The sequence below is a fragment of the Nelumbo nucifera genome, chromosome 1 (assembly GCF_055504915.1).
Source record: "Nelumbo nucifera cultivar China Antique chromosome 1, China Antique-T2T, whole genome shotgun sequence".
Taxonomy (NCBI): Eukaryota; Viridiplantae; Streptophyta; class Magnoliopsida; order Proteales; family Nelumbonaceae; genus Nelumbo; species Nelumbo nucifera.
In genome coordinates this window covers 75047476-75067874 of record NC_142649.1, presented here as the reverse complement: position 1 = coordinate 75067874, position 20399 = coordinate 75047476, and the positions used below count along the sequence as shown (strand labels likewise).

General features: G+C 43.0%; 1 protein-coding gene across 4 annotated transcripts; it reads right to left on the bottom strand.

Moving 5' to 3' along the window:
* Positions 1–4431: 4431 nt before the first annotated feature.
* LOC104604943 (uncharacterized) lies at positions 4432–18717 on the bottom strand. Of its 4 annotated transcripts, none has more exons than XM_088904333.1 (7): positions 9294–18717; positions 8535–8656; positions 7101–7222; positions 6239–6343; positions 5690–6161; positions 5341–5496; positions 4432–5053 (listed from the first exon to the last, which is right to left on the bottom strand). In XM_088904333.1, coding segments are annotated over exons 1-7 (1311 nt in total). In that variant the 5' UTR covers positions 9295–18717; the 3' UTR covers positions 4432–4720. The 4 variants fall into 4 exon arrangements, with proteins under 4 accessions (XP_088760459.1, XP_088760460.1, XP_088760468.1 ...); XM_088904334.1 differs by having other exon boundaries at positions 8775–18715; XM_088904342.1 differs by lacking the exon at positions 7101–7222 and having other exon boundaries at positions 4433–5053; positions 8775–18712.
* Between the last annotated feature and the right edge of the window lie 1682 nt (positions 18718–20399).

Sequence of the window (20399 nt, the reverse complement as noted above, 5' to 3'; positions counted from 1 at the left end):
CTCTTTTTCTTGATGGTGATTCTATTATTGGAAATGTGCTTTAAACATATCATCCTTCTCATTACCATCAAGTAATGGAGAATCCTCATCCAATCTTCCACAACATCAACATGTTCATACTCAATTGGGTCAAGACTTTCAATTTTTCTCCTACAAAGCAATAAATGATACATTAGATGCAATGAAAGCATAAAAAAAATAAGCAATCATGAAACATAAAACAGTTACCCATTCATCACATGTAGGTTGCAATGAACATATACTAGGTCATTGAGCCTCTGATGCTCCAATCTATTCTTTCTCTTCATGTGTATATGTTCAAAAACACTCCAATTGTATTCACATCTAAATGAACTACACGTCCAGCTAAAGATCCATACATCAATTCTTTTCAAATTTGGAGTGTCATAACCAAATCTCGGCCACCATTCACCTATATGCAATGAAATTGAGTTGATTTAATTTATAAAATAAAATTGAAATAATAAACATGTTATAAGGAAAAATATTTATTACCTAGAGGCATTGACTTATGTGTCTTCATTGAGAAAGGTCTTCCAAAATTACCACAACAACTTTAAAAAATAATAAGCTTTTTGTTTAGCTTTATCTCCACATCATTTGATTTGATTTCAAGCTTTTCAATGACATAAAAAACTATAAACATAACAGTCAGGGATTTAACTTTTGATTTCGGATCATATTGGAAGGTTGGGTTAAAATAATACCCTATAAGATGAAGCCGCTTATGCATTTGTCTATTCCATCTTCTATCAATAATATGAAAGTCTCAATGCCCTAATAAGTGGTGATGTGAAACCCATAATCATTTTGCATTGTGCCCAAAATTCAGAATCCAAAACTATTTTTATTACTTTCTTCCCCTTTGCATCTTTGGCATACCTAGAGTCAATAAAACTCCGATCTGTCACCAAAGTTTGCAAATCATGCATGTATTTCAAAATGTTATCCAATGTAATGAAATTAGTTGCAAAATGAGTGGCTCCAGGATGTACTATCTCAGTATAATCAGGTCTTTTCCTTATCATTAAGAGTAAAAAATATGATTGTAAACAAATTTGGTAATTTTAGATGCACGTTGAACCAAATTTGCAACATAATTTGTTTCCCCAATTTCCTTTAACATCAAGTTTAGACAATGTGCTACACAAGGTGACCAATATATCCATGAAAATTCTACTTCCAACAATTTTCTTATAGCTATATAATTTGCAACATTGTCAGTGACCACCTGAACAACATTTTCTAATTTTACCCAATCAATAACTTCCTTAAACAAAAGAAATAAATTCTCTGCACTCTTGACTGTTTCAAAAGCATCTACAAACTTCACAAATGCAATTCCTGTAGGACAATACACTAAAAAATTAATTAATGTTCGGCTATGTGTATCTGTCCAACCGTCAGCCATTATAGTCCAACCATATATAACCCAACCCTTATGGAGTTTATCAACTGACATTTAAACCTCTTGAACTAAATCCTTCAACAAATTGGTCCTACAATTATGATATGAAGGAGCTTTGTACCCTGAACTAATAGTAGCAAGTGCATCCAACATAGGCTGAAAATATCTTGAACGCAAAGCATTCAAGGGAATACAAGCATCACACAACCACTTCATAACAACACGGTCCACATGATTAATTGCTCCCTTAGATGCCAATACACTCTTAATACCACGTTGTGCACCTGGAGTGGTCCGTGGAGCAAAATGGCTAGGTATTAACCCTAAAGATGTTTTTCCCTTTTCCAATGATGTAGTTTGTTTTTTCCCTTAATAAGTATCATGTGTACTATATGGATCTATTTCCCTAATCTCAACATCATCATCATTATCATTCCTTCCATGCTGTGTTTTATTGTCAACAAAATTCATTGGCTGCTTTTCACTTCTTTTTCTTTCATTGATTTCATTCAACGATTGCTCCATTTTGTATTTTACATCATAGGGTACTTTATGACTAATTGTAATATCACCTTTCCTTTGGGCAAGATGTTGTTTTGTTCTATTAATCCCTCATTTAAAAGTCTTTTAACAATAAAGACATGCCCTTGACTTTGATCCTTTAAGAGGGTCAACTTTAAGGGAAACATGCTTCCAAGCAGAATCAGATTTTGCTCTAGCATTTGATGAAATGGACTCTTGTGATGGAGCTAGATCAAATGTATTAGTATTTGGACTTTGGGATTCCATCATCTTAATTCAACCACAGAAACCCAACTCAAAAATAAATCCTTTCATACAAGCACAAAATATAAAATTTAGATTTTATAATAGCACCATTGACTAAAAGAACCAACCAAAATATAAAATCACTCTATACAAGCACATTCATTTATTAATAATAAATTAAAAATGTAAAAAATCAAGAATCAATTTTCATGGGAGGTTTATGAGTGCATATGACAAATCTGCATATGAAAATCAATTTTCATGAATCATGATAATCTACATATGAAAATCAAGCATGATGGTTTTGGTTTATGGGTGCAATCCTTACGGAGTGCATATGAAAACCAATATGATAATCTGCATATGAAAATTTGCATATGAAAACCAATATGGTGTTGGTTTATCATATGAAAACCAATATAATAATCTGCATATGAAAATTTTTATCATATTGAGTTTTCCAATAAAAGGTAAGCAAAAACTAATTAAGCAAATAGTCTGCATATGAAAATCAATCATGATGGTGTTGTTTTACCGTATTGAGTTTTCCAATAAAAATTAAGCAAAAAATTAAACAATTTTCAATTTTTCACGAATCATGATAATCTACATATGAAAACCGATATGGTGTTGGTTTATCATATGAAAACCAATATGATAAAACCATGTTTGTAAAAAATACAAAAAAAAAATCCCCAAAAAAAGAGATTTTATCATTCTTTGACATCATCATCATCGTCATTCTTTGTCATAGCAAATAAGCAAGGAATTGAAAAAAAATTAATAAAGCAAAGTTAACTAAGCAAATTGAGTATGTCAATCTCTGTAACTAATTAAACAAAGAATTCAGAAAAAAAAAATTAAGCAAGATCAATTAAACAAAGAATTAAGCAAAAAATTCAAAAAAGCATTTTATACCTTCAGGTCCTTCACAGTTTCACTGTCAATAATGGTGGTGTGACGGTGTTAAACTCACAAAAATCGTTGCCGGTGTGCTCAGGCTTGGTCGTAGGTGATTGCGCCGCCGATGTTACTCACAAAAACTAACAAAATTCCACTTCCAAGCTCCAAGTGTTGCTGCAACTATTAATGCCATAGCATGTTAGAGACCCTTGCCAGCCGCTGCAAACTTGCTGGCCACCGTTGCAAGTCATTAAGACTGTAGAGGTTATTGTTGGACTTGCTGCAAAATCCATGCTAGCCGCTGTAGATGAAGGTCACCGCCGTTTCCGGGTGTTGTGTATCGCCGTTGGACGCCACAAGTGGTCGGTTGGGTGTGAGGGCTAGGAAGAGGGAACTCAAGGAAGGGTTAGAACGAAAATGGGAGTTGTTCTAACCCTAAACATTCGTAAGAGTTAGGATCGAGGATATGGGGGTCATTTTATATTTTTGTCTTTATTTTTTTATTTAAATCAACAAAAATAAAATTTGTAACCCACGAACTGTTGCTCGAATCGAATGGTTTAGCGGTTCGACTACCTAGGTCAGTGATTTTCTAACTTTTTCAATGGATTTTAAGGATTTACCAGTTTATAGTATAACTGGACCCGGGGGTTGAATGATTATCGGTTTTTCGGTCCAACCGTCCGGTCCGATTCAGTTTTGAAAACCATGGTTCCAATGGATGGATGCAACATGCGAGTTTGGTATAAGAAGTGCTTTGTAAAGATCAAAGAACAAATCCTAATTCCTATTCTACAACAAATCAGAAACAAACACATCAGTTGCCAATAATCTAATAATAGTAGTGGTTATCAACAAGTTTATTTCTGGTTGGATTTTGAAACCATATTCCATCATCATGTTTTTATAGGGGTGTCAACGGTATTCGAACCGTTGTGCAGGGATGTGCCTGGGACGTTGTGCGGCGCTACTACAAGAAAAATGGTCTAGGGTGGCAGTCGCAAAACTGTTGCATTAGGCTTAAAGACCGCCGCCGGCTTAGGTCTAATCCGGCGGTCATTCATCCACTGCATAAGTGGGTGCTGCCTTAGATTAGGACCGCCGGCTTAGGCAGGAAAAACCACCATCTTTTTCCTCCTGTTCCAATGCGGTTCAAAGTTCTCTAAGGCGGCGGTTATTCCGGACCGCCGGCTTCGCCTAACTAAGCTGGCGGTCTAAACACCTTAAGGGCATATGACCGCCGCCTTTGGTTTTATTAATGGATAAACCGGCGGACATTGACCACCGCCTTAGGTCCTTTGTGACCATTTCCCATCTTGTCCATAGCTAAGCTGGCGGATATGGACCGCTGGTAATAGAACTCTTTTTTAAAAAAAGATTTATATGCCTACTTAATTTCAGCATTTTTGATACCTGCCTTTTCCAATGATTTAACATCCAATTGGCATATTAACACTACTGTGTGATGAAGAAGTCCTTTAAAGACACTACTGTGTGCTCCTTCAATGATCTTCAAGGACGCATCAAAGTTGCGAGTTGCTTCCTCAATCTCTGATAAAGATAGCTTCGCAAAGAAATGCACATTCTCCAAGCTTTCGCCTTCCTCTGATAATGAGAGCTTCAAAAAGAAATGCAGATTCTCCGGGTTTTTGCCCTCCTCATCCCCTTAGCTTCTTTGCCTGCATTCCGTAACTGATCTTGTTCGTTTTTAGCTTCTCTGACTGCGTTTCGCAACTGATCTCGTTCGCTCTTAAGTGATATCAAGAGTTCAACCGCAGAGAAGAACTTCTGCTCCAGCTCTTCCAATGTCCACTCCAATTCTGAGTTCTGGTCTTGTGCAATCCGAAGATCCTCCAAGACTTTGTCTTGGTGTCTCTTCATGCTTTCTAGTTCTTGCTTTTCTTTTGCACGTAATTCTTCTATTTCTTCTCTTTGCTTGAGTTCATGCTTGGCCTGTCAAAATTTGGCTGTGATTGGTGAGTTTCATGAGAAGAAGATGAAAGTTCTCTAGTTTCATGTAAACTTGACTGTTGGATCACTGTACACACACACACACACTATGATGCTCCTTTCTAGGAGAACTCAAGGAGAACTACAATGGGATGTAGCCAATTAACCACAACAACAAGAACTACTAAAGTTTCATGATGAAATATTAAGCCCATGAAAAGTATCCGGCCATTTGGAAGGTCAAAGCATAACAAGGAAACACATAACTTAAGAACCATCGATGAACTTACCCTGCACTGAGCCTCCGATAGGGCCATTTCGGCTTCTTGACGCCTAGTAGACTCTTCCCGTGCTTTTTTCTTTTCTTTCTCAGCCTCCTCGATGGCTTTCTCCATGGCCTTTTTCATTTCATCATACAGATTATCATTTCCTCTTCCTTCATCCAGCTAAAAAATCCAAAAGATATTCTACAAATTAGCCAACGATATGGTATTTGAGAAACATTGGTCTCTCATAATTACAAATATTGGATTTATTTCACCTAGTTAAAAGAAATCTAACAAACTGGGTAAATAAAAATACCAAGCACTAAAGTCTTCTATTACTGAGTGTGTAGTGACCAGTTGTAGAAATACATACCAGTTGTCTATTTGCAGGAGATGAATAGCGAAGTTCCATGCTAGAATCATGCCCAGGGATTAACCCTGACCCATCATCACTCCAATCTTCTATTACTGATATTGAATCAGAAACACCAATTGCTTCCTCATTTGAAGACCATGTTAGATCCTCTGAACCCTGAGAGATTTTTTTTCCTGATATACCTTCCAATTCACCAGCAATCCCCTCACTACTTAATTGTCTCTCTGGTGTTGGTATTCTTCCAGACCCTTCAGGGGAAGAAAATGCTGCAGTTATTCCTCCATGCCCATGAGTGCTGTATTGCAAGGATCTTGCTTGTCCAAAGTCACTTTGATATGGGTTAAAAAGTGCCAAAGAATGGACCTGTGCCTGTGGAAAGGATAGAGATTTCAAGTACTCTTGTTGGCTGATTTCACTGAATGGACTGGATGGAAGATTTGGAGGGGATACAAATGCACCCTCTCTTTCCCTGTTTAGATATGATTCCAATGTAAATTTTCATGAAAATCAATAAGACTGCTTTGTTTTATCAAATCTAAAGTCTACCTCGTGCAGATGAGGAACCCCTTGCAAACAAACCATATGTGGCAGGAAAAATGTGCTTTTTCACGCACATAAATTGCTTTCTTGGATTTGAGGTCTGCCATTCTCCTGAAATAATGAGACCATCATGTTGCTTTTAAAAATTTCCCATCAAAATCATTTTGAATTTACCAGCTCATACATCCCAGAAAATTGTATTCAGACAAAATAAGCATTGCTTAATTAATACAAGGCACCAAATAGTAAAAGACACCATTCATCTTTAGCTCTCTAAGGACATTAGTAAAGAATGTCACTAATGTCTTTTCTCAAACTGAGTTACAAACTTACAACCCAAAGGGACATATTTAACAGGCTCATGAGTGGGCATGGATCTTATCCTGATTCAATAAGGTTTTATTTTATTGGTCAAAGTCCAATAAGAGGCCTTGGAGATGGAAAGCGGGGACCTAAATATTTTGGCAGATAAGCCAAGTTTTGGGTTTCATGGATGGATTCAGATAGTAGTTTTTCTTGCAAATGTAAAGTTCTTCCATCCTTTGAATGTTCAGTTTTGTACATTTTGTACAGGCTATTGAAAAGCTCATACTGTTCAAAAGCAAGTACTTGTACTAGTTATTTATCAAAAAGAAAACAAAGAAGGTTAAGTGTAATAAACCAAGGTTTTAACTCAAGATTGAACTCCTACAATCAACAGTTCGATCTTTGGGCACCGTTGGATTCTAAAACATAGTCCAATGATTCAAGAAATAAGATTCATAAATCGGTGTAGCATGTATATGACAAGTATTGTAGAACCCATAAGATCAAAAGTTTGATGATCATGTTGACTACAAAATAAAGGTAGTCCTTTTGGAGTTCATACTTTGAATACTTCTTGTTTGCTGCTGCTCCCATAACAAGATTTTTTATCCCATGACGAGTGACAAGCTCTACAATACCTTTCTTGATATCATCCATTTCAATGACAAGTTTTTCTGCCCATACCTACAAAATGAAACAATTTTAGATCAATGATGTTTGAACTATTAATCTATGACTACCAGATACCTGTACCAGGGCACCATACCATGTTCAATACCTTGATTTTTAGTTTAAATTCTATATCTGACACAGTATCCAGCCATGTCCTTCCTTTATCTGGATATCATAATTATTAATCTATAGGATAATGAGGTGAATAACTGATTAGAACATCTGAGAAAAGGTTGTGTGGATCTCATGATTTTAAAATCATGGTTCAAATTTGGAAGTGATATAGTATGAAACAGCTTTTAGGTTCAAGGTTCATAATGTTACATTAACAGCTAACTCCGAGAATAGCCATTCTCATTAGCATTTCCTTAATGTTGCCGATTTGAGCACTCCCTCTTTTTGGTAAACCAGGCATCCCTCATCAGTGAAATTATCTTCGGCTGACAAGCATGAGAACATGGGTTTGAGTCAGAGAAAACTTCATGCAAGAAAACGCAAAGGTTAGATCTGAATTCATTCCACCCTTCCAGGACCCCACATAGCCTGCCCCTTATTAATTAGTATTAGAGGGTAATAATGTTTTTTTTTTCAAGGGTTAGTTGCATTGTATTAGATAACAGAAGAACTGTTATACTTGTCCTTAATAAGAATGCCCTTTTTCTCAAAAACAGGGGATGCTCAAATAGTAGGTCTTAAAATATTGGAGTGAAAAGCAAGAGTCATTATGAAAACTTAAACACCAACCCCTAATTGTGCTATTTTTATCACTATTTTGCTGTGTGTCATTGTATTAGCATTTCCCTCTTCCCTAGCTATTGTGTGAATTGAAATTCAAGTGAGAGTTCAAATGCATTAGCATTTGAACTGTTGATAAACTGGAACTCCTATGCATTGAAAATCCAATATCTGAAGCATAAGAATTTCCACCTAATCTTTTGACAGTTGATATCATTTGGGGAGTCAATGGGTATAGGGCTGACCTTGTCTGGGGGAATCACAAATGGTCAATGTATAGGGTCCCCATCCAATAGACAGCTCAGATACTACATATCATCTCCCCATGTTGCAGAAATCAGTAGGTTATCTTGACAATAAACCTAAATGACCGATTAGGTTACTTCTTTACATACACAGATGACATGAATATACATGTCTTTAAATAATCAAAAGAGTACAAGAAACAATGTCCCTCCTCTATTTTCAACCATTTACTTAGCTAAATCTGCTTGTCATTATTTCAATTCCACAATTGATACAAGAAATTTTTTCATTCAATTATCACTTTAGTTGAAAGACTAGCAGGGAAAAGAAAGAATAACAATACCCCTTGGTTAATACATATGACAAGGTATTCATTTAGAATGTTATGCATCCTTTGCTCTTCCAGCTCTCTGTATGCCCTAACTTCCTGTTCCTTCACTTTGTTTGCTGGAAACTTTGTACCCACTGCAAATCAGAAAAGATAAATGGCAAAAAATAAAGAAAAAACATTAATAATCAATGAAAACTACAAAATGTTGTTACAGGATCAAGAGGTTGCAGAAGAACTGGAGAATCATTTTACCTTTACCATTTTATGTAAAGGATGGGAGTAGGGGGTGAGGTGAAGTGAAGATTTAGATTGATCATACATGCTCATAAATACTTCAGAGAAGACTATGGCTTCCAACATCAATTGTACATTTCTTGGAAAAGAAGTCAGTTTAGATTAACTCCATCCTACTTTTTCCGACTTGGAACAGATTCACAGGGCTCAATGGACTTATATAATCCTCACTCCCTCGTCCTTAAAATTTTGCCCACAGCTTATCATTTTGATAATGGCTGATAAATTCTTAGTTACTGTTCAAGATTACTTATTTCAGATAACCCCATGGTTAAAAGCTAGAATCGATTGCATCGAGTTCAACTAAATTTATCCCAAATTCATCCAGACAATCAATTTGCTGTAGTCATAGATACTCCAGGGAGTTTTCTAGAACTCACAACAATGAAAATTAGGAAAGGAACATTCAAATATTAAATTATATAAAAGGAAATAAATCAGTAAAGTTTATTTTCCAGGAGTTTAGATCCCACTCACTCGGACCCGGGATGAACTGTGCCGGCTGATGAACATGAAGGATGCATATCTTCTTCCCTCAAGAATTCTTCAATGTCCAAAGTAGAGTGGATTCATTCTCTTTTACTTCTTTTCCAACCGCCACAAAAATCTTATCATAGATGTTTCTGTGGGATTGCAAATTGATGGTGCGCAATCCGGTCGGTCCTAGCTGCCGGTTACCTTGCTTCTGACAAGATCGGATGTGCCTGAAACAAGGAAGAAAATGGAGACTTCCGGGGAGGAACCCGGTTGGAACACTTCGAAGTTCAAGTTAGTGCTCTTCAGAAGGCAAGGGAAATGAGAAATTCTAAGACCAGAAAGCGTAAGAATCACATACCTTCTTCCCTATGAGACGGGAGCCTTTATAGTCACCTTGTATACTTACTTCCGAACCCCTGTCAGTTCGGGTATCATTACCTCTGCCAGATCGGGTCACTTCCTCTAACAGATCGGGTCACTTCGGGTGTCATAACCACCATTGCCAGTTGCTAGTTGCCAGTTCGGGTGTCATAACCTCCATTGTTTCTTGTCAGGGCCGTCCCTGCCACGTCTGAGATGGCGGTGGCAGGTGGCCGTTGGGGGGCGGCTGTCATGTGTCGGACCCCTAATCAGTCAGGTGTGTCGCCTCCGTATACGGGCTTCCTGGGCGTCGGGTACGGTTCAGTTAGGCGACTTGGGGCCGAAGTGGTGTGCGAGATGAAGTCTTGAGTTCAGACAGAAGTATGGCTCGAACTGCCCTTGGGTGGGCTGTTCGGGTCTTTTGCCTTTTGTGCTTTTTGTAAGGCTCAGGACCTTGAAGGGAGAGCTCGGGTTCCTCCTTGGGGAGCTTGGGGCTCTTCAGCTCGGAGCTCGGGTTGTAGGTTCCCCTTTGGGGGAGCTGACTTTTTTCTCAAGCTCGGGTTGTGGGGCCCACTATCGTGCTGAGTTGGCGTTTCTGCCAAGTCACTCTCCGTTGCTTCCACTTGTCGTATGGCCAAGGGGTTGGCATTCTGGCCCTTAGGCTCTGTAAGTGGCTCATGGCCTACTTAGTTTGATAATTTATAGGTAAAATCGTCTCAAGTTGACGATGTTCCATGCCTGGGGTATCTGTTTACCTTCTAGGGTCTCAAGCTCGTATGCTCCCCTGAGTACTCTCTTCACTCGGTAGGGTCCTTCCCAGTTCGGCCCGAGTTTGCAAATGCCGGGCTCAGGTACCATGATTTTGCGGAGGACCAAGTCGCCGACGCGAAAGTTTCGTTTCTTAACTCTGGCGTTGTAGTATTGAGCTACCATTTGCTGGTATGCTACGGTTCTGATGTATGCGAGGTCCCTCACCTCATCAAGTAGGTCGAGGTTGGTACGTAGCTCGTCGTTATTAGTATTGTCGCTGTATGCTTCCAACCGAAGTGAGGGGATTTTGATTTCGCCTGGGATGACTGCCTCCGTGCCGTAGGTGAGGTTGAAGGGAGTTTCTCCAGTGGTGGTCTTCTCTGTAGTTCGGTATGCCCATAGGACGCTGGGCAGCTCGTCTGCCCATAACCCTTTAGCTCGGTCTAGCCTAGCTTTTAGTCCGCAGAGGATAGCCCTGTTCGTGACTTCTGCCTGACCGTTTGCTTGTGGGTGTGCAACCGACGTGAAGTTTTGCCGGATCCCCATGCCTTGGCACCATTCTTGGAATTTGATGTCTTCGAACTGCTTGCCGTTATCGGAGATCAACACCTGAGGTAGCCCGAAGCGGCACACTATGTTCTTCCAGAAGAAGTTCTAGACGTTTCAAGTTGTGATGGTTACGAGAGTTTCAGCTTCAACCAACTTGGTGAAGTAGTCTACTGCCACTACTAGGAACTTCCTTCCTCCTATTGCTGGCAGGAATGGCTCAAGTAGGTCGATACCCCATTGTGCAAAGGGCCATGGGCTGGTGAGGTACTTGAGGTCGGCGGCGGGCTGATGGTGAATATTGGCGTGCTTTGGGCACTTCTCGCACTTCCTGATTAGCCCGACGGCGTCTGCTTTCATTGTTGGCCAATAGTATCCCTGTCGTAGTGCCTTCTGAGCGATGGCCCTGCCCCCCAAGTGTCCGCCGCATAGGCCTTCATGAATGTCACGGAGTACGAGCTTGGCTTCGGGAGGTCGCAAGCAGCGCAGGTAGGGGAGCGTGTAGGATCTTCGGTACAGTCGTCCGTCTATCATGACGTACTTGGCTGCCTGACGCTCTACCCTCCTGGCGGCGTTGCGTTCTGCGGGGAGGGTTCCATATAGCAGGAAGCTCGTGAGTGGGTCAATCCAGCTCGGTTCTGCTTGGGCGACAGGAGCGACCTCCTCTGCCCCCGGAGAATGCTAGGTCGAGGTAACTCCTCTATGTACACAGTTCTCATGGTGTTGTCACTGGTGCTAGCTATCCGGGACAGTGCCTCTTTTACCTTTGCCAAGTAGGCGATCATAGCTGGCCCACGGGCTTCGTATTCCCCTGTAACTTGGTTGACCACGAGGTGGGAATCGCTACAGATAACTATGTGTTTTGCCTTTACTTCTTGCGCCAGAGCTAGCCCTGCTATCAACGCCTTGTATTCCACCTCATTGTTGGATGCCGCGAACTCGAAGCGTAGCGTGTACTCCAGTTTTGTGCCACTCGGTCCGCGAAGAACTACACCGGCTCCGCTGCCCTACTGATTTGAGGAGCCATCTACGTGAAGGATCCAGGGCTCTTCATCTCAGTTCGCGCTTGACCTAAGCAGGAGAAATACCGAACTGGGTGCGATCTCACGGGGCTTGGACTCAACCGGCCCAGGAGCACCGAGCTCACCCGAACTGGGAGCCTCGTGCTCAACTGGGCTGAGGACCTTGGAGCTGAACGTGCATTCTGCAACAAAATCCGCCAAGGCTTGAGCTTTTATAGCGGTTCGGGGCTTGTACTGGAGATCGTACTCACTGAGTTCGATGGCCCACTTCGTCAATCGTCCAGAGACCTCGGGCCTGAGTAATACTTGCCTCAAGGGTTTGTCGGTGAGGACGCTGATGGTATGAGCTTGGAAATACGGGCGGAGTTTGCGGGCCGCAATGACCAGTGCATAGGCTAGCTTTTCTATCTCTGGATACCTTGTTTCTGCTCCCTACAATATCTTACTAACATAGTAGATGGGTCGTTGGACCCGATCTACTTCCTTTATCAGTACCGAACTAACCACTTCGTCGCTTGCCGAGAGGTACAGTTCTAAAACATCGCCCTCTTCGGGCCTGGCCAACACTAGGATGCTGGCGAGGTATTTCTTGAGCTCGTCAAATGCGAGCTGGCAGTTCGGGTTCCACTCAAACCCTTTGCCTTTTATTGCCTTGAAGAAGGGCAGGCAACGGTCTGCTGATTTAGACATGAAACGACTCAGAGCGGCTATCCTGCCGTTTAGCCTCTGAACCTCTTTTACTTTTTGGGGTGGTCTCATATCTAGGATAACCTTTATTTTGTCTGGGTTGGCCTCAATACCGCGCTAGTTGACGATGTACCCTAGGAACTTACCCGAGGTGACACCGAAGACACACTTGTTTGGTTTTAGTTTCATGCTAAATTGACACAGAATTTGAAAGACGGAATGCAAGTCTTGTATTAATTCATGCGAAAACTGTGTCTTGACGACCATGTCGTCTACATAACATTCTATCTTCATGCCAATTAAGGGCTGAAACAACTTATTCACGAGCCTTTGGAAGGTCGCTCCAGCATTTTTCAGTCTGAAGGGCATAACCTTGTAGCAGTACAGGCCGAACTCGGTTATGAAGGTGGTTTTTTCCTCGTCGGATAGGTCCATCCTGATTTGGTTGTAGCCCGAGTAGGCATCCAGGAAGCTTAGCAACTCGTGTCCCGAGGTCGCGTCCACTAGGCGGTCGAACCTGGGGAGAGGGAAGCAATCATTCGGGCAAGCTCGGTTCAGGTCGGTGTAGTCGACGCACATGCGCCACTTCCCTTATGAAGTCTGCTGCAAGGAGCTTCTCGACCTCCTCATCGACCTCCCTCTAGCGTTCTGGGGCTAAGTTGCGTTTCTTCTGTCTAATGGGTCTGACTACAGGGTCAGTATTGAGCTTGTGAGTCATGAGCATAGGTTCTATGTCGGGCATTTCTGCCGCGGACCAAGCGAAAACATCTAAGTTACTGAGTAAGAAGAGTACCAATTCGGATCGCAGGGGTTCTTCCAGGGATGCTTCGACCTGAAGTAATCTGGCGGGGTCTTCTGCCGAGACAGAGATGGGAACAGTTTCCTCTATTGGTGCAGCTCGCTCATCGTTCTGTTCCGTAGGTCGCTCCGACTTACACAAGTACTATGACCTTTCCCAGAGGTCTGACCTCTTCTCCACAGAAGTCGACCAGCGGGGTGTTCGCGGGTTTCAAGTCACTCTCTCGGAACTGGAGCTTGTCGAAGGCCGTTTTAAAGAGGATGTCTGCCGAACTTCCGGAGTCAATGAGTACCCATCGGACTTCGAAGTCATTGATCTTCATCTTTATGACGAGTGCGTCGTCGTGGGGGTAGTGGACCCCGCGCGCGTCGTCTTCAGTGAAGAATATGGGGTCTTCTGTCCTAGGCCGCTTCGGGGGATTTCATTCTTCTCTGACGGCCTCCCGGGTTTACGCGCGAGCTGTTGTCGAGGTGCACCCTGCCACGATCGATCCTCCAACGATCACGTGGATTGTTCCCCGAACTGGTCTTTCCTCCGGGGGCTGCTTCTGTGGTTCTGCTAGCTGGCTGCTGGACTCGGGAGCATCTTTGTTGTGCTCTCCCTTCCGACCTGGCTTATTACTATTATTATTGTTATTGTGCTGTACAAAATTTCATAGATATCCGCGACGGATAAGTTCCTCTATCTCGTCGCGAAGATTATTACAATGTTCGGTGCTATGACCGTGATCCCTATGGAAATTGCAGTACAAGTTTTTATTCCTCTTGTTCGGGTTTCCCTTCAGACGAGGTGGCCACTTCACATACGGGGTGTCTTTGATTGTCGTTAAGATCTCGGCCCGCTTCGCATTTAAGGGTGTGTAGTCCGCCCGAGCTGCTAAGGGAGCTCAAAACGACTGGCTCGGCTTTGTCTCCCGAGCTGGGTCTTTCCTTCTTCTGTCATCTGGGTTGGAGGGCTCGCCTTCCCTCTTCCTTTTCTTGATCCCGCTTTCAATCCTTTGGTTAATCTCCTCCTTTGTTCTCATGAATTTGTCCGCGAGCTTGAGGAATTCAGCCACGGTCGCGAGTTGGTTAACTACCATGTGCCACTTGAACTCCTTGTGTGTCACTCCTCTCTTGGCTGCCGCAAGCTGCACCGCGGGGTCCAGGCGCGGTATCTGCAAGCATGCGTCATTGAACCGCTTGATGTAGCCCCGGATGGACTCTCCTTCTCTCTGGACTACTCCGAAGATGCTCTCCTCGGTTCGGGGGCACCGTTTGCTGGCAACAAAAGTGCGCGGTGAAGACCTGCACGAACTGGGTCCAACTTCTTATAGACCTGGGGGCCAGGTTCCTGTACCAGGTGCAGGTCACCCCCTTAAAGGTGGTAGTGAAGGCCACGCACATGCAGGATTCACTGGCCCTTGCCAGGTGCATTTGGGACTAGAAGGCATCGACATGGTCGTTGGGGTCGAAGGACCCATCATACTTGTCTAGAAATGGGAATTTGAAATCTCTAGGCATGGGGACTGCAAGGAGTTCTGATGAGAGGGGGGAAGGGACTGAGAGAATAGGGGCAGATTTTACCTCGTCCGAGCTTGTCTCTTCTTTACCTTGGAGCTCGGGCGGGATGCGGGTGGTAGTTCGGCGACTTCGTTGCTGCTTAGAGGGCCTGGTATTGGCGCTGTTGGCCTCGGTATTGCCGAGCTCGATGGGCCTGGGCTGTTGGTAGTCCACTGCTAGGACGCCGAATCGGTTCTCTGTGAGCGGGAGCTCAAACTTGGAGTGCCGAGGTGCTGACTTGACTGCAAGGAGGTTCCCGATCCACCGGCGAGTTGCGAGGCGGGGGTGATTAGTCTTTCCCTCCTGCCCGGGGATGAGGCCTGGCTCTTGGAGGGGTTCTGAAGTTGGGAGGCTTCTCCTCGGTGAAGGCATCCGCCCTGAGGGGAGGGCTTGACCGGCTTCGGAGCGGGGTGCCGAGGTGGAAGCTGTGGTTGGTTCACAGGCAGTTGGGGGAACTACTGTTGATAGTGATACTGAGAGATGTGGTGCAGTACTTGCTGCTGATGGAGTTGATGTTGCTGGAACTGCTGCATTTGGGCTTGCATTGCCCGCATGCACTGCATCAAGTCATCAAACTGGTTTTGGCTAGTCGCTAGAGGGACAACAGTTGGTTCAGCAAAGGTTGTCTCGATAGGGAGAGGAAGGGGAACATTCACAGGTGCCACCATGTTTGGTGCGTTGAGGCTAGGGATTCTGTCCGTCGATAGGGGGACGGTGAATTGTCCTATGCACACAGTGGCGGGCTGGGGGTGTTCCCCTAAAGCATTCAAGTCGGCGCTGTGCCTGCTACTGCTGGGAGAAGCCATGGAAGCTAAAGTTTCTTTGAAAGAGAGAGAGAGAGAGAGAGTTAAAGGTTAGGGGAGGCTTTTTGAAGTTTTCCCTTAGACGGCGCCAAATGATGGTGCGCAATCCGGTCGGTCCTAGCTGCCGGTTACCTTGCTTCTGACGAGATGGATGTGCCTGAAACAAGGAAGAAAATGGAGACTTCTGGGGAGGAACCCGGTTGGAACACTCCGAAGCTCAAGTTAGTGCTCTTCAGAAGGCAAGGGAAATGAGAAATTCTAAGACCAGAAAGCGTAAGAATCACATACCTTCTTCCCTATGAGACGGGGGCCTTTATAGTCACCTTGTATACTTACTTCCGAACCCCTATCAGTTCAGGTATCATTACCTCTGCCAGATCGGGTCACCTCCTTTGATAGATCGGGTCACTTCGGGTGTCATAACCTCCATTGTCAGTTGCCAGTTGCCAGTTCGGGTGTCATAACCTCCACTGTTCCTTGTCAGGGCCGTCCCTGCCACGTCTGAGATGGCGGTGGTAGGTGGCCGTTGGGGGCCGACTGTTATGTGTCGGACCCCTAATTAGTCAGGTGCGCCACCTCCGTGTACGGGCTTCCTGGGCATCGGGTACGGTTCAGTCATGCGACTTGGGGCCGAAGTGGTGTGCGAGGTGAAGTCTTGAGTTCGGACAGAAGTATGGCTCGAACTGCCCTTGGGTGAGCAGTTCGGGTCTTTTGCCTTTTGTTCTTTTTGTAAGGCTCAGGACCTTGAAGGGAGAGCTCGGGTTCCTCCTTGGGGAGCTCGGGGCTCTTCAGCTCGGAGCTCGGGTTGTAGGTTCCCCTTTGGGGGAGCTGACTTTTTGCTCGAGCTCGGGTTGTGGGGCCCACTGTCGTGCCAAGTTGGCGTTTATGCCAGGTCACTCTCGGTTGCTTCGACGTATCGTATGACCAAGGGTCGGGTCAAATCTTCCTCCATCACAAATCTTCTTCAATCTCTCCACCTCTCTCCATCAATTCAGAGATGCCAACATGACGAGGCACTTTCTTCTGAGCTGCCATAGAGGAGCAGGTAGAGGACTCGACACATCCGTCAAGAGAATCTATTCCATTGGAGTATCAGAAAGAGAAGCAGACCATTAGACACCGGGATCGATAGATTATATTCTTCGAGATAACCGCTACAGATTATATTCCGAATCTCTCCCTCGCGGAAGAAAAAATGATGTTTTGGCAGTCCCTTGAGTGACCAATTCGGTTGAGTTGATTGGAAACACTCGAACATGAATCGAACTCGGGCGTCGGAGGAAGAAGATGGCGGGGCGTATCCCTTTCTGCTGTGGTTGACAGTCGGCGACAGCAGTGGTTGCCGGGGCAAGAACCGATTGGTCATGCTCTGTACCCATCTCCTCTAAGGTTTATCACAAATTGGAAAAAAAACCGCATAAGTGGGCAAGAACTTGAGTGATTGATTCCGAGAAAAAACCCTCCATCTCCTTCGCTCTCTCTCTGCTTGAAACTCTCGTCTCTCGAGCAAACGAGAAACTGTCGATGAAAAAACCCTCTCTCTCTCTCTGATGATTGGAAACACTCGAACTGGGGTTTCACTAGAATTAAAAAGCAGAGAAAAAACCCTCCATCTCCGTCGCGCTCTCTCTCTCTCTGCTTGAAACTCTCCGTCGCGCTCTCTTCTCTGCTTGAAATTCTCCGTCGCGCTCTCTCGTCAAAAACCTAGGATCGAAAAACTTTCGTATTCGTGCGAAAAAAAATTGGTCTCCCCGCGGCTGCGTGATTGTATTCGACCGGTTTAATTTTAAAACCGCCGCGTCTGTTCTCAAATCCAATGAAAGACCGCTTCTTTAGATAGGACTGGTGGCGGTCATTTAGATCGCCAGCTTAGACCGTTTTTCTTGTAGTCCGGCTTCCCTCCCCAGATGTGAACTCCGAACTTCAACCATTTCACTAATTAACCTAAATATTTTCCTTTTCATGGTGGGCGGGTAGCAATCTTACACCTCTGTCAGGTAAAATTGAAAAGTTCCTCTTGCCATTTTTGCTTCAGATTCACCTTATGCTTGACTGAATGACACCGCCATGTCTTCCAATCCGAATCATTGCCCCCATGTCTTGAAAAACAGTAAATAACCATCCCATGTCTTCAAATCTAGTTAACGGGTCGTTGCCGCCAGATTTCGGTGGAGTTAACCACCGTTGGTTGAACCTCTCATACAATAGGCTCGTCGGAATTCGGAAGGATCCCATCGGAATTTGGAATCAAATCTTGGGGAATGTCACGCTTGACCTATCGTTCAACAATCTCATACGAGAAATCGCAATGGGTAAGTTCATCTCTGTTTTAATCTCATTAAGCATCCAAATAGCACAGTTCTGCATGTCCAAAGTATTGGACATCTTTGAGCAGAGTGGTGTACAAGATGGTATGCCTATCCAGTGATTTCTGAATCTCTTGAGTAAACTCTCGAATAAGTAAATTGGCTTCCTTTAGTTTCTTCATCTTCCCTACTTATCTGTTAAGCTCTCAGGCCTTCCTCTTCAAGAAGAGCTCTCTCACCTTTACTTTAAGAAGCAAAGGAATGAGAGTTATCAAGGCAATAAGAAATTTGAAAATGGTGAGCACTAGCATCAGCTGGAATGGATGCGGAGCATAAGTCCACCTGTTCAGCAAATGAGTCATCCCGTAGAGGACAATGAAGACAATGAACTGAATGGAACTCAATCGCAAAGGCTGAGAGGTCTCAGGACAGGAAAAATAGCAAGCATCATCTTTGGGAGTTTGACTGGTACCGGTGTACAAAAAGAACAGAGAGGAAAGACGAACGGGAGGGGAGCGGAGGAAAGACGATGAACAGTACAAAATATAAAAAAATAGATGATTTCATAAATCAAAGAAAGGGTAATTTGGATATTTAGAAAATTTTAAACAGTCATATGGGAACGGGAATTTTTTTTGAAGTTTAACTAACGGAACGTTCACGGAGGAGGGTCTTTGTCTAACGGCCAAAGTTTAGAGGGTCTTTATCCCTAAAAAAGTGCAGGGTCTTTGTCATGGTCCGTGTAATTTACCCTAAATCTAATGTATTTAATGATTATGGCCCAAAGGCCAACATGTCTAACACTACGGGTGCAAATGGACCCGATCATGATTCAATCCAATCCAAGATCTGATCCTTGAATTTGGATCATCCCTCTTCGGATCTTTGAATCCGGAGCACCCCCATCATATATAAATAAATAAATTTATTTATAAATATATTTTTATAAATTTGTTATATTATATATATATTTTTTATAAAAAATATGCATATATATGATGAAAATAATTAAAAAATATTTGTATTTTTTGTTTTTACTTTATTTAAATTAGTATATTTTATTTTTATTTTAATAATTTATTAATTTTAAAAAAGAAGGTCAAATCTGATTAGATTCGAAGATTCGACTTACCGATAGGATTTGAATTCAAATTGAATCCTATCACATCCAATCGAATCGGATCCAACATGAACAATGTTGGATCATATTCAAATATACCCTTATTCGAATCCAATCCAATCCGTTTGCATCTCTATCTAACCCATGATTATAGTATGCATTATTGTTTGCACATTCAAGATATGGACATTTCGATTACCAAAACAATGCTTTCAACATCTGTTGAGATGTTCCTATGGCTGCAGTGGTCCGTTGGGGCAGTGTTGAGAGCATTGTATTGGTAACAGATCACTACCCCATTAAGAGGCTCTTCGAGAAACACCTCCCACAAGAGTTGGGATCGCCTACCAACAAAACAAGTTCCGACATCCTACCAATTTGATCTGACATCGAATATACCCTTATTCGAATCCAATCGGATCCGTTTGCATCTCTATCTAACCCATGATTATAGTATGCATTATTGTTTGCATATTCAAGATATGGACATTTCGATGAATTCAGATCTGCTACCAAAACAATGCTTTCAACATCTGTTGAGATGTTCCTATGGCTGTAGTGGTCCGTTGGGGCAGTGTTGAGAGCATTGTATTGGTAACAGATCACTACCCCATTAAGAGGCTCTTCGAAAAACACCTCCCACAAGAGTTGGGATCGCCTACCTACAAAACAAGTTCCGACATCCTACCAATTTGATCTGACATCGAACATCTTGTTATAAAACTGGGGCCCATTATAAAAGTGGGACCCGCCATGTATGAAATGTGCATGGTGATGTTGTGTTGGAACCTATTTTGTTGGCAGGTAATCCAAACACCTCCCAGAAATAGGGAAACACCTCCTACTTAAAACTTAACCTCCCAAAATGAAGGTTAGATGGGCTCCCACATGCCTTACATTTACATCTCAGATGCATTCGGAATATCTTTGTACTTGTTATGAGGCTATGTTCTCAATGCATGGCTAGAATGTGCTATAGGGTGTGTGAGGTGTGCTTTATAGAAATCAGAACCACCTGCCAATGAAAGACATTCCAACACTCTCCCAACATAATCTAACACCAAACATATCATACATAGCAGGTCCAGTTTTACGATGGGTCTCAGTCTCATGAAGAGATGTGGGGTGTCCAATCACATTACAAGAGTATTGGGATGTTGTTTGAAAATCCC